The following is a 22,608-nucleotide window of genomic DNA, read 5'->3' on the forward strand; positions in this document are numbered from 1 at the left end:
GGTGAAGTGCCTTGCCCAAGGTCATTTTGCATGGCCAGGTATCAAACCGGCAACCTTCTGATTACTAGCCCGATTCCCTAACCGCTCAGCCACCTGACTCCCAGGGACTAGTCTAGACTGGGATCCCCAGATCCAGTGTCAGGCTCTGGCGTCCCTGAGGCTAAGTGTTCCTGTACAGAATAACATTCGCAGTGATGCTGGGTGTGCTACTGATCTGTCTATTGGTTGTCAATGTGATCATTATTAGGCTCATCTGGCAGCTTCTGTTTGATTGAGGATCTGGGTCTGATCCGGTGATCATGCAAGATGTTATCAATCAAACGTGTAGCCCCATGTGAGTAATCCTTTATCCAACCAACCAACCAATTCATCAATCAATGAATCGTCGGTTGTAGTCGAGTGTGCCGTCACCCACCTTGTGCCAGCAGCCAGGTATAGGCAGGCCGTCCTGCCCCTGGGGTAAGAGAACACCAGAGAGAGGGTTAGAGTGGCAGAATGTTCTTTCTCAGTTCAGACACCACTGCCAAGATGGATGTTGTTGATTGACTTGTTTTTAGGCACCAAGAAACAAGTGTTTTTTTCTTCTCAGGAAGGTCAATTCTGAATACATGTCTGTTTCCACTGATAACCCGAAGGATCCTCTACAAGTCTGGAAGGCTATTAAGTCTGTGTCTAGTAATGACAATGTTCATAAATTGCCATATTTATTGAAGGATTCAGTTGCTGTACAGGACACAATTGAATTGTTTCAGTGAGCACTCTGTATCATCTGGTAGGCTGTAAAATACACACCTTCAGGATCAAACTGGATTTTTCATGGACAACACTGAAATATTTAAACCATGCAAGTTCAAGATTCAATGTGAATCAAATTCTTGGACACAGCACCACATCAAAAAAATTAGGGGTAGGGGAAAAAATCGAGTCGAGATTTAGGCTTCTAGCGATTCACATCGATTCACAAATGTAAAAAATTGATGGATATTTTTTTTTGTAATATTATTTTTTGGAGGATTAAAATCGCTAAAAATCGGGAATCGATTTTTAATCGATATGTCTCCCCAATAATCGAATCGTGAGGTACCAAAAGATTCCCACCCCTAAAACCACACAGACAGAGAGGTGCAGACAGACAGGCAGAGACAGAGACAGACAGGTAGAAAGATAGACAGGCAGAGACAGAGACAGAAAGGTAGAAAGATAGACAGGCAGAGATAAGGGACAAAACGGCAGAAAGACAGACAGGCAGAGGTAAGAATAGACAGGCAGAGAAACAGACGGGGAGATAGACAGACAGGCGGAGAGAAAGACAGGCAGGAGGCAGGCAGGCAGGCAGAACAGTACCAGAGGACAGAGGCCCTGGGGCCTGGAGGGAGGAGCCGGGGGGGAAGGGGGGAGGGCAGACACTCCCTCCTCAGTGGGTGCTTTAGCCCCGTCAGCATCCTGCAGCAAGAGCCAGTGTGTCAGTACACTGAAGGGAAGCAAACAGGAGGAAAATACAGAAATAAAGTAGAAAATGAAGTAGAAATGAGGAGGAATGTTCAGAATGTTTTAATGAGGCTGTGTACAAGTGTGTCTAAGAGTGCATTTATGTGAGAGTGTGTGTGTGTGTGTGAGTGTGAGAGAGAGAGAGAGAGAGAGAGAGAGAGAGAGAGACGTACCACAGGACAGGGCTGGTCCAGCCCTGGGGGACCCTGTTCCCCCTTCTGACCCTTCAGACCTCTCTTCCCTACCGTCCCCCGGTCACCCTAAGAGAGAGACACACAGAGAGGGGGAAGGGGGGGGGGGAGGGGGAGAGAGAGGGAGAGAGAGAGAGATATTGTGAGGAAGTCTCGCAGTGTCCTCAGGTGTGCAGTGTCCTCAGTGTGTGTGTCTCCTCCTACCTTGTCTCCTCGATCTCCTCTGTCTCCTTTCTCTCCTAGCAGCCCTGGGAAGCCCTGCAAACACACAGGAACAGGAACGGCTCAGAAGCGTAAACAGGAAGTCCCCTGGAGTCATATGGTACAGTCTCACAGTCACATCAAAGGTCGGAGGTCACAGATAGATACTCACATCCATTCCAGGCTCCCCTGATCTTCCCTAAGGAGACACAGAAACACCTGTTTCAATCTACTGTATCACTCTATATTCACACAGTGAACTGCAAAGACCGAGTCAATCGACATTCCTTTGGGGATCAAGAAAGTTAATTCAATTAAACCAATCAGTAACCTATTTACAGAGATGGCAAAAGCGTGGCATATGGCCATGGGTGATCAGGAATGTCTCTATTCTCAGTCATATTGACATCGCTAACTCCCTCTGTTTCATCCATAACGTACCTTTTTTTCTAAAGTATTTTTTAAACCTTTAGTAACTGTTTTGTTTTCAGACACAGCACGACGCAAAAAAGTTTCAGTTGTTTTCTAAACCTTTTTTGTAAACCTTTTTTTGAAGTGTTTCAACCTTTTGAAAAAAAAAAATCTAAAGCTTTTTGTCGAAAATATTTTTGTAACCTTTCGGAAAAATAAATTCTGAAAATAAATGTTGAAAATATTTTTTCTACTTTTCTAAACTTTTTTTTCGACAATATGTTTTCAACCTTTAGAAACTTTTTTCAAGAAGAAGTAGAAAGTACAGATATGTGTGTGAAGTACTGATACCAGAACAATCAACCAAAGTACAGTCACAAAGTATTTTTACTTCGTTCATTCCCATCTCTGCCTATTAATAATCAATAACCCATAACCTGGGCGTGTCTCACCTTCTCTCCCTTAGTGCCAGGCAGACCGACCAATCCTGTTGCTCCAGGAGGGCCGTGTGGACCGTCCAATCCCTAAAGAGGAAGAACAGAACATATTAGGTGAACTGTTAGTATACAAATGCATCAGTCACCAGTGATCCAGATTCTGAGTAGCAGGTTCTCACCCTCAGTCCAGGAGGTCCACTGTCCCCCTTGTCTCCTTTGATTTGGTCTCCTGGCTCCCCCTGCACAGTCACAAAGGAACTCATCAAACACACACAGAAACACACACACAGAAACACACGCTAAGAAACACAGTCAGTCAGCAACACACTCACTCAGCAACTCTCTCACAAACACACACACACACACACACCTACACACACACTGATGATCAGGCACACACTCATGTCCACAGACAGTGTCTCTGTGGAGGTCTTACCTTGGAACCAGGCATGCCATGGTGACCCTGAAACAAGCACATACTGTCCATGTTAGAGTTTGCCACAAACAATGTCTCTCTCTAGATAGGGCTTCTAGAACCACCTTCCTCTCTAGGTAGGGGTTCTAGAACACAGCCTCTCTCTCTCTAGATAGGGGTTCTAGAACCACCTTCCTCTCTAGGTAGGGGTTCTAGAACACAGCCTCTCTCTCTCTAGATAGGGGTTCTAGAACCACCTTCCTCTCTAGGTAGGGGTTCTAGAACACAGCCTCTCTCTCTCTAGATAGGGGTTCCAGAGCCCAGTCCCTCACCATGAATCCAGGAGAGCCGGGGGGCCCTGGGGGCCCTGGGGGGCCAGGTTGGGAAATCATCTGGACCTGCCGACACACAAAACCAGCCTGATGAACATCCAGGTGAGACAGGCATGCAGCCCCAGACACAAGTCTATGAGTGTATAGTGATGATTCGGCAGTATGTGGCACTGACCAGGTTGTCTTCCAGTATGGAGTCTCCTTTCTCTCCTTTATGTCCATCCATCCCCTGAGAGAGAGAGAGAGACACATAGAGAGACACAGAGAGAGAGAGACAGAGACAGAGAGAGAGAGGATAGAAAGACAGTGAGTGAAACCTCTCAGCTCAAGTAGATGGATCCAAGGTAGGTTTCTTGGGCTCTCTCTACATACCGCTGGTCCAGAGAGCCCCATCTCTCCCATCTCTCCCCTGGGTCCTTCTTCCCCTTTCTCCCCCATGTCCCCCTTCAGACCCTGGGGAAGACGCACAGCAGGAAGGGAGTGTTTCCATTATAGCCCGTGTTAAATTCTGTCTCCCTGAGACTACAGGTCAGAACAGTAAGAGTCTCACCTGAAACCCATCCAGTCCAGCTGGCCCGGGTACTCCCAGGTCACCCTGTCGGTCAGACACAGAACCGTCAACATTTTTTACATTTTTAGTCCGTACAGTGGACATTCCCCCTGAGGCAAGAAGGGTGAAGTGCCTTGCCCAAGGACACAACGTAATTTTTCACTGCCGGGGAATCGAACCAGTAACCTTCTGATTACTAGCCCGATTCCCTAACCGCTCAGCCACCTGACTCCCAGCGCACACACACAGAGTCTCTCCAGGACAGAACCACTGTTTTCAAAGTCTACACTGGACTTTGTACTTTTGAACTAAGGGTTTACCTTTTCTCCCTGGGGTCCTGGAGGTCCTGGTGGGCCAGGTGGGCCCTGGAGATACAGACAGACACGCAGACATACAGATAGAGACCATTTAGAGCAGTCTATTACATTTGACCTGATAATTGAGTGCTGATCTAATGTCACATGTTTCAAAAACCAATCTCAAATCACACACACATCCTCTATTAGTGGTTCCCAAGTGCAAAATCCTTGTGGTTGGATGGATGATTACAGGAAGTCATCGGGTCTGATCTAAACAGAGTGCTTCTGTCTCATCTTTAAGTGTAATATTGAGGTATGTGGCCTGGCTTTGGCATGGGACTTGGCATGGGACTTGGCATGGGACTTAAATCTTTCCAAGCTTACCAGTTCACCGCCATCTTGCAGTAATAAGAGATGGGAATCATTCTTTCTAAACCATTTTCCAGGTTTTCAGTTTGTGGGAAACCATGACAACAAAAATGGTTTACAAACATCTATTGTTCTGGAGGTCCTCAATCATCTGGGAGCGATGATGGTAACACACACTCTTCATCATCCTCATCGTAATCCCCACCCACAAGATAAACAAACGATTCAGTTATCTCCCTCAGTCTCCCTTCCTCTCCCCTCCCCCTGATTCTGGGTTGTGCAACATGAATGCGTTGACAGAAACAGTACAATGACATGGTTCCTCTAGACTGAGGAGCATCACACCACTTCAGACACATAAACATTGCATGTGAAGCTGTGGTTACTGCTGCCTTGAGGCCATAACAAACAACAAGCGGCCAAGCCCAGCTATAGAGTCTCTGCCTGTCTGAGGGGCTCCATGTGGTGCCCAGTGACATGTAGCCATCTGCTGTAGTACCGAGTCATCCGACACACTTATACGCAGACGTGGTGACTGTGTGGGCTAGGGTTGGGCCTGATTGGGCTGTGTGGGCTAGGGTTCGTCCTGATTGGGCTGTGTGGGCTAGGGTTCGTCCTGATTGGGCTGTGTGGGCTATGGTTGTAGCTGGTCTGTGTGGGCTAGGGTTAGTCCTGATTGGGCTGTGTGGGCTAGGGTTAGTCCTGATTGGGCTGTGTGGGCTAGGGTTAGTCCTGATTGGGCTGTGTGGGCTAGGGTTAGTCCTGATTGGGCTGTCTGGGGTGGACTCATGTGGGCCTCATGGTGAGAAGATGGATTTACATCTAATCCTTCAGATGTAATTAGAGGAACACAGACACTCAAGAATTATGACCTAGATTAAGGAGGATTACAGACGCACACACACTATGTTTTATGATGTGTGTGTGTGTGTGCCTACAGATCACACCAACCAAACCATGCAGTGCTAGCTGTTTACCGAGACACTGATGGTGTGGATGGCCTGTCAGGAGAGAGCAGAGTTAGTCTCCGCGGAGATGCCTCTATGACATCACCCAGTTACATACTCTTCTATGACATCACCTTGTTACACATACACACATCTATGACATCACTTCTATGACATGACTGAATGACGTCCCCTTTGTGGTTGTGAGGTCATGACTGTGTAAACCCATGAGCTACAACACTACCAGGTAGCTACATGGTCTCCGTGGTGACCTGAGCTCACCTGGAAGGCATCCAGCAGCTTCCCGTTGAAGTCCACTACTTCTGAGGAGCCTGAAGAGCCCTTCTCTCCAGGATGACCCTGGGAGGGTCGGAGGGAAGAGAGGGAGAGAGAGAGAGAAAAAGAGGAAGTCCAGAGGAAGGAGAGACATAAAGAGATAGAGAGAAAGAAAAGCGTTAAAAAAGATGGGCAGTGAGGAGTGAGAGAGAGAGAGAGAGAGAGAGAGAGAGAGAGAGAGAGAGAGAAGGGGAGAAGGAGAGTAAATTCACTGTGCTCTGATGCAGAATCAGAACAGCGACCAGTGGAGACTGAAGTCAGAAGGACAAACATACCATGTCTCCTTGTAGTCCTTTCTCTCCCATGTCCCCTTTGTCTCCCTGATAACACACACACACATTAACAGTTGTCCCTCCTGGCATGTGATCAGCTCAGGGCTGGAGTTAACTAGAGACTCACCTTGAAACCAGGTAGTCCATCCATGCCTCTGTCGCCCTTCTCTCCTGCACCAGGCTCTCCCTGGAACACACACACAGACCACACACACGGTGTGAGAAAGAATGGATCTACATCACGTTGATACATAATCAGGAAATAGTGACTGTATGGCTGTCATCCTGTTCACCTTTGACCCTTGGGGACCCTGAGGACCATGGGGGCCCTGGAGGCCGAGGTGTCCCATCTCTCCATCCTCACCCTGCAAACACACACATCATGTAGCATCATGTAGCATCATGTAGCATCATGTAGCATCATGTAGCATCATGTAGCATCATGTAGCATTATCTAGCGTTATGTAGCAGTGTGCTGTGTGTGGAGGAAATATCTGAAAGCATCTTACCGGCTTCCCAGGAGCACCTTGTGGACCCTACGACAGACACACAGACACACAATCGGCTTGGTCAATACAACTACATTTCCCTACATGACTCAACCAACCAAATGATGTCATCACTCGCAGAGGAAAGACTGACCAATCACATGCCATCATGGTAATCAGGACACACCAACAGTTTTAAACTCACCTCAATGCCGTCACGACCAGGGAAGCCCTGGAAGAGGAACAGAGAGCACAGGATTACTCATCCATTCATCTGTTCATCCAGTCATTCACTCATCCATTCACCCAATAAGAGTAACAGTGAGAAGTGGTGAGTGACCGTCAACTCAAGCACACCAAGGTGCAGTGCTCACATCCTCCACTAGATGTCAGTGTTTCATTAGGCTGTGTGATGAACACTGTCTCTAACAGCGTGTGTGTGTGTGTGTGTATGTGTGTGTGTGTGAGTGTGTTAAAGAGAGAGGGATGATGAGAGGTGAGTTTGATCAGTCTCAGGCTTCGCTGCAGAACACACAGAGAGTATTCTATTTCCGCTTGCTGGATACTATCCACCTGTTTCTTTGTGAGCATGTGTGTATGTTTATGTGTGTGAATGCATATACATGTGCAGACGTGCATGTGTGTGTGTGTGCGTGTGTGTTTGTGGGGGTGCTTCAACATCTGCAGTGAAGTCATCCATTGAGGGGCCAGAAAAGATCTGCCTGGGTTGATGTTGAGCAAGAGAATTTCAGCACACACACACACTCAGTTCATAGCCTCTTATGCCTCTTCATCTACAACTACATGGACAAGTAGTGTATGCTGTAATGTTGTTATAAATACAAGGGTATTGACCTCCTCTCAGGTCATGCTCCTGATAACACTTAACGGATACTGCATCTTGTGTCACTCCTCTCCCTTCCTCTCCTCTCCACTCCACTCCTCTCCTCTCCACTCCTCTCCTCTCCTCTCCCCGTCCTCTCCTCTCCCCTCCTTTCCCCTCCCGTCCTCTCCCCTCCCCTCCTCTCCTCTCCTCTCCTTTGTCTGTCTCTGTTTCTCCCTCATTCATTCTCTTTCACCTTTCTGCATTTCTCTCTCTCCATCTCATCTATCCCTGCTTCTATTCCTCCCTCTCCCTTTCTCTCCTTCTATGTTATGAGGAACTAGGAGGGTGTTATGAGGAACTAGGAGGGTGTTATGAGGAACTAAGAGGGTGTTATGAGGGATGTAGGAGGGTATAACTCAGTTAGGATGGACAGAACAGCACACCTCCTTCTTTGCTGTTCTCACACTCACACATCTGTCTACAACATGTACATCTCTCTCGCCATCTACCCCCCTCTCTCTACTCTTCACTCTCTCTCTTTCTCTCTGTCCCCCTCTCTCTATATCCCTTTCTCTCTCTCTACCCCCCCCTCCATGCTGTATTGTTGGGTAGTTTAGTTATTGCTTTCATCACACCAGAAAAATGGTTTAAAGAGAATGAGATCAGAGAAAGCCTAAACCTTTCCTTCACTCTTTGGGCCCCTCCAACTCTCCCCCCCTCCTCTTCTCTTCCTCCTCCTCTCCCCTCCTCCTCTTCTCTTCCTCCTCCTCTCCCCTCCTCCTCTTCTCTTCCTCCTCCTCTCCCCCCTCCTCTTCTCCTCCTCTCTCCCCCCCTCCTCTTCTCTTCCTCCTCCTGTCCTAAAGTGTCCATCCATCGTTTCCTCTCCTCCTCCTCTCCCATTCCATCTCCATGACGCCTGCACAGAGTTTAGAGCTTGCGACCCTTCGCTTGGATAAACATCTTCACCCCCTGATTTACCCTCCTCCTTTTCCTCTACCCACAACCCCCTGCACCTCCTTCACCCCTCCACCTCCACCCGCCGGTCTGTACCCCTCCCCACCCCCCCCCACCCCCTAACCACAGCTTAAGGCTGTCAGAGTAGATGAAGAAAGTTCTGGTCTGGAGAACACTGATCAGGAGGAACATCAGCTGCCTCAGGGAGAGGAAAGAGAGAGGAAAGGAGAAGAGAAAAGTGGAGAGGAAAATCTGACACAGGAGAGAAGGAGAGAGAGGAGGAGAGGAGTGTAAAGGAGAGGAGAGGAGGGTAGAGGAAAAGAGAGGAGAGAAGACTGGAATAGAGAAGAACAAAAAGGAGAGAACCATTGTTTGTGGAGGAAGGCGAACTGCCAGTGAACTTCACGTACGGCCATATCTGTTTCAGGGGCACACAGTGCCATGGCGGGGGCAGGGGGGAGAGGGGCGGGGTAAGAGAGGGGTATGTTGGTTCTGGGGTTTGGGGAGTTGGACCACTTTGTGGCCATTTCTGACAGGACCCAGATGAGGGCCGTGGTGGAGCTGCTATTCTGGGATGGGTTAGGTAAGCCACAGAACACTAGAGGATCCAGGAAGACTGGGACAGGCTTGATAAACACACACTCTCTCTCTCTCACACACACACACACTCACACTCAGACACACACACACACACACACACACACTCACACTCACACTCACACTCACACTCACACTCACACTCACACTCAGACACACACTCTCACACACACACACACACACACACTCAGACACACATTCTCACACTCACTCACTCACTCTCTCACACACACACACACACACACACCACACAGACACACACAGACACACAAACACATGTGATCAGCTTACTGGTTCCCCGGAGGGGCCTCGGGGCCCATCCTTGCCTGTGTTCCCTGGAGGGCCTCTTGGTCCTGGGGGCCCCGGGGGTCCTGGGGGCCCAGCCTGGCCCTGGTCACCCTGAGGAGGAGAGGAGAGGGATGGGTGGGGGGGTTGTCACTTTGCATTTAGTTAGTTGAATAAGCACAAAAACTGTGGTTGAGAAACACACACACACCTCCATAAGAGACTAGACTAGAGGACAGAGGGCGCCAGCTACTAACCCCCTAAGATGGCTGGAAAAACCACACTTACACACACAAATGTGATCCCACAAATGTACTAACCACACCTACACAAACACACAAACAAATATGCAGTCACACACATTAAGAGTATTAAGGCACACATACCAGTACATCACAACAGGCAGAGTGAGTGAGTGAGTGAGAGATGTGAGAGAAAAAGAGAGAAGGGGAAGACGGGGGGGTTAAAGAAGACGCCATGCCTGAGGAGAGCAGGGCTACCTTCATTAAACGTCTCTGAAAGTTGGACTGGTCACCAGTGATGAAGCCATGATCATAACGAGGAAAGACCATCTGACACAGAGATGGAGGAGAGGAGATGGAAGAGGAGGAGGAGGAGAGAAGGAGGAGTAGGAAGAAGAGGAGAATGAGGACGAGAGGAGGACATGGATAGACAGAGAAAGAGGAGAGGAGAGGGATGGACAGAGAGAAGGGAGGAAGACAGATAACAGGTCAGTGAGGGGAAACTGAGAGTGTCAGGACTGCCCTGCTCTCTGTAGGGAGATAGAGGAGGAGGAGGAGGAAGAGGAGGAGAGGAAGGAGAGGAAGGACATGAGTGACTCTGGGACGGTCAGAGGTCAGAGGTCAGAGGCCTGATAGCCAGCGAGCTGAGGGGAGGCGGAGCTAAAGAGCATCAGGAGGGACCAACCTTGAGGAGAATCTGGTTGCTGTGGATACCTGCATAGGGGCTGTGGGCAGGGATGCTCTGGGGGGGGAGGGGGGGGCAGAGGGAGGTGAAAACTTGTAGGACCACTTTTCCTACCCAGAATGCATTACTATTAGGATAGTGTTTATTTATATTAAAGTCATGATAAACGATGACACTCTGAAGAAGAGAGGCAACGAGAGAAAGAAAGAGAGAGTGAGTGAGTGAGTGAGTGAGTGAGTGAGAGAGAGAAGAGAGAAAGAGAGAGAGATGCCAGGCAGGTCAGGAGGATTGTGTTAGAAGGCTGTGGCCAGAGTTCCATAGTTGAGGTTTCTCTCTTCACCACAGTCTCCCTCTCTCCTTCTCTCTCTCTCTCCATCGTCTCATTCACTCTGATCCCACCGTGAACGGTAGAGATGCTCACACACACACACACACACACACACCTCCCCTACCTATGCCCGGAGAGAGGGAGACAGAGCGAGGGGGGAGAAGGAGGAGGGAGGGGGGGAGGAAGAGCAAGAGGTGACATTTGTGGTTTGAGGATAAAGAGAGGTGAAGAGTGGGACTGGCTGGGGGTGAAGACTCTTTTGTCACAGTCTGCAGCTGAACCTGAACACAGGCCCTGGACGGACAGCCCTGGCCAGGAACCTGTGGAGAACCAGGGTCTGCACATAATCTGGTTTGAATGTCTCTGGCATGCTGTGAGTTTGTGTGAGAAAGAGAGAGAGAGAGAGACAGTGAGTGAATGTGTGTGTGTGTGTTCAGGTCTGGCCACTGACACTAGCAGATATAGAGATGGATTAACAGGAAGTGACATGGTGACATTGATGCATGACCACGTCTTGTGTCTCCTTTAAGCTCCTCCTCTTATCCTGCTGGAAGGGTCAGAGGTCATTGGGGTGCTGACGATCACTAATATGTCCTCATTTGCTCTTTGAACCCAACCAGCCCGGAGGTTTGAAGTTAAAAGGTCTAAAAACTAATAAACGTGTGGTTCTTGAGGGCCTGTTGGAGTGATCATTCATTTAAACTGTCCTCTGCTCTTGAATGGCTGACCTGCATTACTTCATCTGTCAGCTGACAGACCTGAGCCAATCAGGCACCACAGGCAGTTGGGTTTGTTATGAACCAGGCTGCTGGGTCTCCAAGCAACAATCAGAGGTTGGTGGGACGTGGTGTGTGTGCATGTTCAATACCCTGACTTCAGAACCACATAGCTATCCAGGCACATAACAGCATCCTTCAATTTTTCCAAACACAATATTGACTCTCTCGCCACGAAGATTAGACAGCTATCTCCAGCAGTGAGGCAGTGTGTGTGAGTGTATGTATGTATGTGTGTGTGTGTGTGTGTGAGAGTGTGTGTGTGTGTGTGTGTGTGAGAGTGTGTGTGTAGCAGCAGGTCTGCCGGGATCCCAGCGCTCATGCCCTGGCAGACAGCAGGAATGAGCAGAACGCCGAGACCACCTCGTAAATACGACTCGACCAGGCATAACTGTCTAAACGGGTCTCTGTTTGGAAAGCAGCGGTGGCCCTGGTCCTGGTTCTGGTTCTGGTTCCACAGAACATCTATCATCATCCAGCTCTTTCCTAATAGATGTGAACACAGCGGTCGCTGACAGAAGAGAGGAACTCACCATGGTCGGGTCCTGAGGGCCACACTCAGATGGAGCGATAGAGGGGAGGAGGAATGGGGGAAGGAGGGGAGGAGGGGAGGAGGGAAGGAGGGATGGGGGAAGGAGGGGTGGGCGGGTTGGGGGAAGGAGGGGAGGAGGGGAGGAGGGATGGGGGAAGGAGGGGAGGAGGGGAGGAGGGATAGGGGAAGGAGGGGAGGAGGGAAGGAGGGATGGGGGAAGGAGGGGAGGAGGGATGGGGGAAGGAGGGGAGGAGGGGAGGAGGGAAGGAGGGATGGCGGAAGGAGGGGAGGAGGGATGGGGGAAGGAGGGATGGGGGAAGGAGGGGAGGAGGGGAGGAGGGAAGGAGGGATTGGGGAAGGAGAGGAGGAGGGATGGGGGAAGGAGGGGAGGAGGGATGGGGGAAGGAGGGGAGGAGGGAAGGAGGGCAGGAAGGATAGATGGAAGGATAGATGGAAGGATAGATGCAGGGAGGGGTGGAGAGAGGTATGGAGGGGCAGGGTAGAGGGATAGATGGAGAGATAGATGGAGAGGGGGATGGAAAGAGGAAGTGAGGGAGAAGGAAGGAGGAATAGTAGATGACATACCCTGGGCCCGATGTCTCCCTGGTCTCCCTGAAGAGAGAGAGAGAGAGCACAGAGCCAGAATAGGTACATGACTACGTGTGATCACCAACACGAGTGAGATACATGACTAACAGCAATAACGTGTGTGTGTTACAACCCTATCAAAACCAACACGTGTGTCATCAGTCATCCGCAGAACCAGGCGAAAAACCAGACGGAAAAAGAATCCTGACAACCTCCGCTAAAGTGTTCCTGTGGACACACACTTCTGACACACACGAAATATTCACATGCAAGTTCACACACACACACACACACACACACGTATATACGCACACACACACACACACACATGCACTGACAAACTCATAAACAAACTGCGCCATTGACACTAAGTGCATGTAAGTCTCCTCAGTACAGTCCTATTCATCTGAGGGATTTCAGCTGGCCAGAGGTTTGCAACGTGTGTGTGTGTGTGTGACCATCTGGCTGTGCTTCTTAACTATAAACCTGTTGCGGGTTACAGTGGAGATATATGAGCTCTCACACAGCTACATTTGATGAGGAGTGTGAGGGAGGGAGTGGGAGGGAGGGCGATGGAGAGACCACCTGTGCCATACGACTGTGTGCGAGTGTGTGTGTTAAGGAGGTATCCGTACCTTGTCACCCTTGGCTCCTGCAGGACCCTGGTGACAGAAGGAGAACAGCATACGTTGAGTCAGCACTAACACACACACACAGACAGACACACACACACTCCAAATGTGTCCGAGAAATATGTTCAATAGCATGTTCTAGAATGTGCGACCTTCTAGAACGCTGGCGACTGAGAAATCCTACAGGAGTCTGTGGTGTCCTCTGTGGTCACTAGGAGAGGAAACTCATCCCTCCATCCTCTCATCCCTCCACCCCTCCACCTCTCCCTCTCTCTCCCTAGTGTGTGTGCTGGCTGCCACTAGCGTTAACTGGAACAGCAGGGCTTGGCAGAAAGGACTGCTGTGGTCTTGTGCCTGGTTAGCTCCTCTCCACGGACTGGAGACACACGCATGAGATAACACTCTCTAAAGGACATCCATTACCCAGCCTCCGCTACTGCCTGCCCCCCAACACTCTCTCACCATCCACCCTTCATTCACCCTCACCACCCCTCTTCTCCTTTCCACTCTCTGTATTTTCTGCCTCTCTTCCTCCTCCTCCCTTCTTCCTCTCCTCCTCTCTCTCTCTTCTCGTCTCTCTTCTTCCCTCTCCTCCCCCCTCCTCCTCCTCCTCCTCCCTCCTCCTCCTCCTCCTCAGTCTCCTGTGCTGATCACAGACAGCAACACAATCACCAACCCACTGTGAGCATCCTGGTCCTGGTGGGACACATCTGCATGTAATGTCTTCCAGGAAGACAGGCTGTTCTGAGAGAGCGTCTGTGCTTGTACCGTCTGAGTGTGTGTACGTGTGTGCGTGAGGGAGGAGAGAGGAGGGGATGAGAGGACGGGGTACGCCAGGTTGCCAATGTAAACAAGAAGTTGTTCCTAATGACTTGCCTGGTTAAATAAAGGTTACATAAATACAAATAAAAATGGGTGGGAGAAGAGAGGAGATAGAGGCGAAAGAGGCCCAGAGCGAGGTGTTCATTTGGAAACTGATTCATTATGTTTCTGGTCCGTCAGTCCTCAGTGAGGTTTACACTAGTCTGGACAGAGCTCTGGACGAGGGGGAGATAATGACTTTTTAAAGAGCCTCTGTTGAATGTCATGAACTCTAACTCAAACTCTTCTCTCTCTCTCTTCCCAGCCTCGCTCTTTCGCTTTCTCCTCGGTGTAGGCGTGTAACTCATTCTTTCCGCCTCGCTCGCCCCTCTCTAATCCTGTTCTCCATGCTGGGAGCCGGCGCGTGTTGGACAGTGTGCTGCCGGGCTCCAGGGACCAGGTGATCGATGGGGCAGTGGGTCAGGATGTATGGGGGTTAGAATGCTCTGCCCCTGGGTTAGAGTGTGCCCTATGTCCCCTGGGCCTAGGGCCTGGAGGAACAGCAGTACGACTGAAAGGGTTGGACAATTACCTCACTTCCTTTAGGCCCTGGAAGACCCTGGGATGAGAGAACGGGGGAGAGAGAGAGACAAAGAGATAAACTAGAATTACTAATCAGATCTTTAGTTTGACGAGATAAAGTCGGTTACAGCTTGAAGAGCTACTTACTGGTTTCCCATCCAAACCAAGAGGACCCTATAGAGATGGAGGGATAAGGAACGTGAGAGTGCCAGAGAGATACAGGGAGAGTGGAGAGAGGAGAAACAAAGAGAGACAGAGATTAGCTCATGTTCTACATTCTGAAGTGACCAGTTCCCACCAGAGAGGCGGCCCAGACAGTGTGAACCAGGATGGCACTCTGGTGTACGCTGGAATATCAACCAGAGATGGAAGCTGGGATGAAAAGGGAGGATGAAAGAGGGAGAGAAAGTCAGGTGTGTTCTGTCTGGTTAGGTGTATCCAGACGCTGGAGATGGGGGAAGGTTCCAGGTGAGAGGTTGAGCTTCATTATCAACCAGAGAACATCTGACATGCTGCAGGCAGCTCTTTTCCATGGCTGTATGTGATTGTGTACAGTGACTGGTGAGACCCACTTCCCTGTCTGCCTGTGTTTGTCTGCCTGTCTGTCTGCCTGTCTGTCTGCCTGTCAGTGTCTGCCTGTCTGTCTGCCTGTCAGTGTTTGTCTGTCTGTCTGCCTGTCAGTGTTTGTCTGTCTGTCTGCCTGTGTTTGTCTGCTTTCCTGTCTGTCTGCCTGTCTGTCTGCCTGTGTTTGTCTGCCTTCCTGTCTGTCTGTCTGTCTGTCTGTCTGTCTGTCTGTCTGCCTGTCTGCCTGTGTTTGTCTGTCTGTCTGTCTGTCTGTCTGTCTGTCTGCCTGTGTTCGTCTGCCTTCCTGCTTGTCTGTCTGTCTGTCTGTCTGCCTCTTTTGTGTCTGCTGTGTGTGGGGGGACATTGGTGCATCTGGGATCGTTTAGCTGGCCTGGCTCTCCTGGGGCTCGTCAGGATGAGTAGACGAGGTGCGCACAGTGAGGTCATCAGCTGCCAGGCAGACTCTGCAGCGATCCTGAGACCCTCTGAGTTACGACCTGTGTGTGTGTGTGTGCATCTGGGTGTCTGTCGGTGTGTGTGTGTGCATCTGGGTGTCTGTCGGTGTGTGTGTTCTCCCAGCCATGTAAAAGCTGTTTGTAATCTGCGTTGACAGATCTCATACAGTAGTCGCCTGGATCTGACCTTGGGATCTGCTAGGCACTAAAGAGAAAGGGGAGAGAGAGAGAGAGAGAGAGAGAGAGAGAGAGAGAGAGAGAGAGAGAGAGAGAGAGAGAGAGAGAGAGAGAGAGAGAGAGAGGAGATGGTGCTACTAGACTCCACCTTCAGAGGTCAGACACACTGAACCACTGTACCAGAGGACACAGAAATATGTCATGTTAGAAGGTCAAAGGTTGGGATCACTGTTAATCATTACAGTCAATGGGTTCTACTGTTAACTATTATAACATAGTAGACGGCCTTATGTCCGTCAGCCTGGTTCTGTTATTATGGTCTGTCTGTGGTTTGACTGGACCAGGCAGGCACTGTTGCTAAGCTCCCACCCTGAGGTACAAGCCTACACAAGCGATAGAGAGAGAGAGAGAGAGAGAGAGAGTGTGTGAGAGAGAGAGGCGGAAAAATAAAAGAAGCTGGAATGCAAATAAAATTAGGTCTGACTCCCCCCACCACCACACACACAAGCTGCCAACATTTCAGCATTTCCACAAATGAAACCAGCCACAAAGAGAGAGTTAGGGGGAGATGAGAAAGAGGGGGAGTGAGAAAAGAGAGAAAGAAAGAGAGACAACGAGAGAGAGAGCCATAGGGGAGGGGGAAGGAGAGACAGAGAAAGTTGGTGTTAGAGAGGAGAGATGATAATTACAGTGAGAAAGTTAGTCTAGATTTACCACTAAAACCTCAAGCTGGGGACAGCAGGACTTCTGTGTCTCAACGATCTGTTCATCTGTGTGTGTGTGTGATTGTGAGTCCCTCAACATCAGAGTGGATTCTGGGATCTGGGGAGGTTTAGGTCGACTATTTAGACTCAGTTTCCAAAAAACACTTGGATGAAGAATGCCGCTTTTGTTATCAACTCTCTACTTCTCTCTCCATCATTCTGTCTCATGCCCCTCCACTATCGTATTTGTCAGTTTTATTCATTTGTTCTCTCTCCCTTACTATTTATCCATTTTCTTTCTCTCTCTCTCCCGCCCTCTCTTTGAAGAAGACAATCAGTCCCATCTGGATCTAATGTCCACCAGCCTCTCCTCTCCCTCCTCTCTCCCCATCCTCTCCTCTTCTCTCCTCTCCTCCTCTCCTCTCCTCATCTCTCCTCTCCTCTCCCCAACCTCTCCTTTCCTCCTCTCTCCTCTCTCCTCTCCTCCTCTCTCCTCTCCTCTCCTCTCCCTTCCTCTCTCCCCAGCCTCTCCTCTCCTCCTCTCTCCTCTCCTCTCCTCTCCTCTCTCCCCAGCCTCTCCTCTTCTCTCCTCTCCTCCTCTCTCCTCTCCTCTCCTCTTCCCTTCTCTCTCCCCATCCTCTTCTCTCCTCTCCTCTTCTCTCCTTTCCTCCTCTCTCCTCTCCTCTCCCCTCCTCTCTCCCCAGCATCTCCTCTCCTCCTCTCTCCTCTCCTCTTCTCTCCTTTCCTCCTCTCTCCTCTCCTCATCTCTTCTCTCCTCTTCCCTCCTCTCTCCCCAGCCTCTCCTCTCCTCGCTGTAGGGGTTGTCTGTAAGCAGGCTGGGTTATGCCCTGCGTACGGGGGAATGATTTAAGGATGACGACCCTCCCAGCTCCAGTCAGACCGGCTCGTTTCTGCTGGGGTCCAGGAGGTAGAGAGAGACAGAGCAACACTGCTGCCCTGCTCTGCTTTTCTGCTGGGGTCCAGGAGGTAGAGAGAGACAGAGCAACACTGCTGCCCTGCTCTGCTTTTCTGCTGGGGTCCAGGAGGTAGAGAGAGACAGAGCAACACTGCTGCCCTGCTCTGCTTTTCTGCTGGGGTCCAGGAGGTAGAGAGAGACAGAGCAACACTGCTGCCCTGCTCTGCTTTTAATCTGCTCAAGGGCCTGAGAGGCACCACTCTGACTGTCTGTCTGACTGTCTGACTGTCTGACTGTTTGACTGTCTGACTGTCTGACTGTCTGTCTGCCTGCCTGCCTGCCTGCCTGCCTGCCTGCCTGCCTGTCTGCCTGTCTGACTGTCTGCCTGTCTGGCTGACTGTCTGACTGTCTGTCTAACTGTCTGCCTGCCTGCCTGCCTGCCTGCCTGCCTGCCTGCCTGTCTGCCTGACTGTCTGACTGTCTGACTGTCTGACTGTCTGACTAACTGTCTGTCTGTCTGCCTGCCTGCCTGACTGTCCGTCTGACTGTCTAACTGTCTGACTGTCTGTTGCCAATTTATGCATAAGTATGTGCATGTTTATGCATGTGTGTGTATGTATGTATGTGTGTGTGTGTGTGTGTGGGGGGGGGGGTTTACTCTCCTGTCAGTCTCTGCTGGTGATTGTTTGACACTGCTGAAACTTGAACCCACTAGCTATGATTAATGAGAGGAGAAAGGGACAGCATATATGAGGAACACACACACACACATGACAGGGGCTGTGTGAGGAGTCAGCTCATTAGCTGTGTTTATCCTGCTGATAATTCCTCCATGCAGCCGCAGTGCGAATTAACAAATTTAACGCCTGTGGGACATATGAACTACACACACACGCACGCACACACACACACACACACACACACACACACACACACACACACACACACACACACACACACACACACACACACACACACACACACACACACACACACACACACACACACACACACACACACATTCACTCACACAGGGACATGCAAACACACACACACACACAGTGAAGCAGACCAGGAGTCACTGATGATTAGGGGGCTTGTTGGAATAAAGGTTATTCTAGAATGGAGAAAGTTCTTGGCACAACAAACGTTCGGCCAGAGTCAGTCAGCTTGATGAAGCACACACACACACACCGACCCACAAACACACACACACACACATATATCTATATTGCCAATGCAGGAAACCTGAGCGTCCTGACTGGGAACATTAGGCAGTCTGCTGTCCATAGTACCGAACTGTGTGATTAATCTAGTGTTGTAACTCCATACACACACACTTTCTCTCTCTCACCCCCCCCCCCCCCCCCCCCCGAACACATACCCAACAGGACGTGACACAGTCACATGACTGTGTGATAGGGGACACTATGATACCAGAACCCCTCTGACCACTCCATCCAGGGTCCAGCATAAGGTGCTTCTAGAGCTGGTCTCTCTTGAGATGGGAGAGGGAGATGGGATGGTACATGCAGACACACACTCGCACACACACACACACACAAAGGCACAGACGCACGCAAACATACACGATTACCAGCTCCCACCTGTGTGTAATTAGCAGCACATTTCCCGACAGGGGTGGGGGGGAAAGATGGAGGGGTGGAGGGGTGCCATGCAGACCTGAGAGTCTGGGAACCCTGGAGAGGGGGGGCTGGGGCAGGGGGCGGGGGCAGGGGGCGGGGGCAGGGGGCGGGGGGCAGTGAACTTCCCAACATTCCCAATGGAACAACATCTCTAATTACCCTGCTGGATGGCCAGTCCACCATGCTAAACACACACACACAGACAGACACACAAACAGTGTCTCCCCCTCTCATTGCAGTCCCTCATGTGAACACTAGAGGTCTCCACATCCCAGTCTACATGGAAAGATCTGAAGAAGAGTGGTCATCGTTCTCAGGAGACAGACCAGAAGACAATTTTTCTAGATATTCATCTAATTGAACAGCTGTGTTTGAGGGTTCAGAAATAGACACAATCCCCTTGAGGAACCGTGTTAAGAGACACAGGACGAGCAAACTGTTTATAACTGTGAGTCATTATCTAATGGGCGGCTGGTGTGATGTCACTAACGTGAGTCAGGTTATGGGAACAGCTGGGCCTCTAGGGTGACACCCAAATTATACATTGTTGTTCTGTGTGTGTGTGTCTTCGACGTTCACAGCTCAGGATGTATTGACGATGGGTGGGAAAATAATTGAGGATTAAGTGTGCAAGCAAGGAGACAATGTGGCAAGGAGAGAAGGAGAGGAGAGAAGGAGAGGAGAGAAGGAGACAGTAAATTAAGCGAGGGAACAACGTTAAGGAAAGTAGACCTCATCCATCAAGTGACCTGGAGTTTGAGGCTTTGGTCAAAAAAATTAAACAGAATTACCGGATATCCATCTCTTCCAGCCTTGCCCTGGTGAGGTCACACACACACACACACACACGCACACACACACACACACACACACACACGTACACACACACAGGTTAGAGAGGGAGAAGAAACACACATCATGCGTTAGAGCATATCAAACACTACAGTGAAAATGCTCTCACACAAACATGCCGTTTCTTTCGGTGTGTATGTGTGGTTGTGTGTATGTGTGTGTGTGTGTATGTGTGTGGTTGTGTGTATGTGTGTGTGTGTGGTTGTGTGTATGTGTGTGTGTGTGGTTGGGTGTATGTGTGTGTGTGTGGTTGTGTGTATGTGTGTGTGTGTGGTTGTGTGTATGTGGTTGTGTGTATGTGTGTGTGTGTGGTTGTGTGTATGTGTGTGTGTGTGGTTGTGTGTATGTGGTTGTGTGTATGTGTGTGTGGTTGTGTGTATGTGTGTGTGTGTGGTTGTGTGTATGTGGTTGTGTGTATGTGTGTGTGTGTGGTTGTGTGTATGTGTGTGTGTGTGGTTGTGTGTGTGTGGTGATGAGGTACTTACTGGAGCTCCTGCATTATACAAACAAAAACAACAAACCAACATACAGAGAAGACAACAAAGAGAGAACAGTCATTAGTGTTATTATAAATACACACGATTCTGATTCAGATTATGCATGAAATGGTTTCTAGAAGCGTCTTTGTTTCTGTCTCCTGGGATAAAGCAGAACTAGAGGGGGAGATGGAGAGGAGGAGAGAAAGGAGGAGAGTTCTCAAAACTCTTTGATGGCCTTGAACTTCTGAGACTTTTGTTCCAGGGAACAGGACAGAGTACATCATGTTCTCAGAGTGGTGGATTAGAATCTATAATAAAGACCAATCAAAGATGTGTCCTTTCTCTCTGTCTCTCATCTCCCCCTCTCTCCTTTCCTCTCCTCTCCTCTCCTCTCCCCCTCTCTCCTCTCCTCTCCCCCTCTCTCCTCCTCTTTCCTCTCCTCTCCCCCTCTCTCCTCTCCTCTCCTCTCTCCTCTCCCCATCTCTCCTCTCCCCCTCTCTCCTCTCCTCTCCCCCTCTCTCCTCTCCTCTCTCCTCTCCTCTCCCCCTCTCTCCTCTCCTTTCCTCTCCCCATCTCTCCTCTCCCCCTCTCTCCTCTCCTCTCCCCCTCTCTCCGGGACCTGCCGACCTGCCACTCATTATAACCAGACTCCTCTGCTGTCTGCCTGCTGTTGTGTGTTGGGCTTTAATTGATGATTGGGCGACATGCCCGCAACATAACTATAACAATATACAATCAACATGGAGGATATGCAGGCCGCTCACACAGAAAGAGAGAGACAGAGAGAGAGAGACAGGATGATAGGAAACAGACAGTCTCTGGGAGGAGAACAGAGTAGAAAGAGTGGAGTTGAGGAGGGGAGAGGAGAGGAAGGGGGGGAGAGGAGAAGAGGAGAGGAGAAGAGGGATGGGAGGGTAAGGTGTTGAGGTTTATGAATCATGAAACTAGTCAATCAAGTTTACGGGTGTCTAGACACTAGAACAGGGACCCCCCAGACCCCGCGTCCAGACTGCCCAGACACCTCGGTAAACAAACACTCTGGGAAGAGCGACACACACACCGACTAGGGCTACCCTGCCCATACGACTGGTGACAAGTGGGGGGTGTGTGTGAGAGAGACTGTGTCAGATACACACACACACAGACCCATCAACCCATACATGAAACCAGACTACAGAAGAACAAAACCTGAACAGAACCACTTCCTCCGCAGACAAGCCCAGTAGAACCAGCCTGATGCGTCTTTGATGTTCTCCCTGACAGAAACAAGTGCCTGGAACAACTTAGGATCCTGATGCACAACATTGAGGTTCAGCTGTCCAGGGGGTATTCCAGAAAGCGGGTTTAGTGAAAACCCTAAGTTGGGTAACCCTGAAATGAGGAAAACTCTGGGTTTTCCGTTCGAGAAAGAGAGGTAACGCAAATTGTTGGTCAGTGTCCATGGTAACTGACTCGTAACCGATCTCAAAGAAAATTAAATTTGCTTATTTATACGTCGGGAGAGGATTATAAGACCGCGATTCGATGTGCTTTAATTCCCTGATGAATTAACGTTACCGTTTCCCGTTACACCCCGTGGACGTGCACTCAGATCAGACCTAATGCTGCCATACCTGCCATTAAATGAACATCTCACTGTGTGCAGCTATTGATGGATCATCTTAATCATCATCATCTTCATCATCCTGTGATGAAAAGCATTCTGTTGGGTGTTACTTGAAATAGGCACCAACTGATATTTACTTTGTATCATGTCAAATATGATTAAAACCAAGGTGACGTATAGGATACAATCACAAACTTATATGCCTAAGCAGAATATGCCTAACCTACCTGTTCTTAGTATGTTTTAATATTTAATTTAACATTAAACATGCTATTTTATTAAGTCCACCACTTTTTCACCTTGAATATTAATGGACAGTGTAGTTAAATGTTCAATGTACGTATATGGACTGGCTACTGCATTCAAATGTATGCATTGACTCAGCCAGCAATTGTCTCCCACACCAATTGTCTCTACGCTGCTACAGCCGTGTTGCTTTTTTCCCGGAATATATGGCTCAGATTCACAATAAACACGAATTAACACTTCTATCTGAAGTGTTGTGAAGTAGGACAAAGTTTTTTTGTCGCCAGGTGCCATGGTAAATCCTAGTATCGGAGATCCATTGATGTTGGCTTCTGGTAGTTCTCATGCCCGCGCTTAACTCAGAGTGGACGTTCTCCGAGTTGATTTAACTAATTCACA

At 49.6% G+C, this 22,608-nt stretch overlaps 1 protein-coding gene across 1 annotated transcript in view; it reads right to left on the bottom strand.

Moving 5' to 3' along the window:
• col23a1a (collagen type XXIII alpha 1 chain a) overlaps nucleotides 1–22,608 on the bottom strand; it is a 38,834-nt gene that overhangs the window by 2,860 nt on the left and 13,366 nt on the right. The window contains exons 4-31 of the mRNA XM_067248383.1: nucleotides 20,364–20,371; nucleotides 19,818–19,844; nucleotides 14,712–14,738; nucleotides 14,575–14,601; nucleotides 13,185–13,211; nucleotides 12,547–12,573; nucleotides 9,899–9,970; nucleotides 9,405–9,512; nucleotides 6,942–6,968; nucleotides 6,758–6,784; nucleotides 6,542–6,613; nucleotides 6,376–6,435; nucleotides 6,252–6,296; nucleotides 5,923–6,000; nucleotides 5,671–5,694; nucleotides 4,346–4,390; nucleotides 4,026–4,070; nucleotides 3,848–3,928; nucleotides 3,651–3,704; nucleotides 3,476–3,541; nucleotides 3,165–3,191; nucleotides 2,908–2,967; nucleotides 2,744–2,815; nucleotides 2,053–2,079; nucleotides 1,884–1,937; nucleotides 1,662–1,748; nucleotides 1,345–1,443; nucleotides 416–454 (exon numbers count right to left, since the gene is read on the bottom strand). Coding sequence (XP_067104484.1) covers nucleotides 416–454; nucleotides 1,345–1,443; nucleotides 1,662–1,748; nucleotides 1,884–1,937; nucleotides 2,053–2,079; nucleotides 2,744–2,815; nucleotides 2,908–2,967; nucleotides 3,165–3,191; nucleotides 3,476–3,541; nucleotides 3,651–3,704; nucleotides 3,848–3,928; nucleotides 4,026–4,070; nucleotides 4,346–4,390; nucleotides 5,671–5,694; nucleotides 5,923–6,000; nucleotides 6,252–6,296; nucleotides 6,376–6,435; nucleotides 6,542–6,613; nucleotides 6,758–6,784; nucleotides 6,942–6,968; nucleotides 9,405–9,512; nucleotides 9,899–9,970; nucleotides 12,547–12,573; nucleotides 13,185–13,211; nucleotides 14,575–14,601; nucleotides 14,712–14,738; nucleotides 19,818–19,844; nucleotides 20,364–20,371 — 1,412 coding nt within the window. The remainder of the gene's footprint in view (nucleotides 1–415; nucleotides 455–1,344; nucleotides 1,444–1,661; nucleotides 1,749–1,883; nucleotides 1,938–2,052; nucleotides 2,080–2,743; nucleotides 2,816–2,907; nucleotides 2,968–3,164; nucleotides 3,192–3,475; nucleotides 3,542–3,650; nucleotides 3,705–3,847; nucleotides 3,929–4,025; nucleotides 4,071–4,345; nucleotides 4,391–5,670; nucleotides 5,695–5,922; nucleotides 6,001–6,251; nucleotides 6,297–6,375; nucleotides 6,436–6,541; nucleotides 6,614–6,757; nucleotides 6,785–6,941; nucleotides 6,969–9,404; nucleotides 9,513–9,898; nucleotides 9,971–12,546; nucleotides 12,574–13,184; nucleotides 13,212–14,574; nucleotides 14,602–14,711; nucleotides 14,739–19,817; nucleotides 19,845–20,363; nucleotides 20,372–22,608) is intronic.

Source organism: Osmerus mordax, chromosome 12, assembly GCF_038355195.1.
Source record: "Osmerus mordax isolate fOsmMor3 chromosome 12, fOsmMor3.pri, whole genome shotgun sequence".
Lineage (NCBI taxonomy): Eukaryota > Metazoa > Chordata > Actinopteri > Osmeriformes > Osmeridae > Osmerus > Osmerus mordax.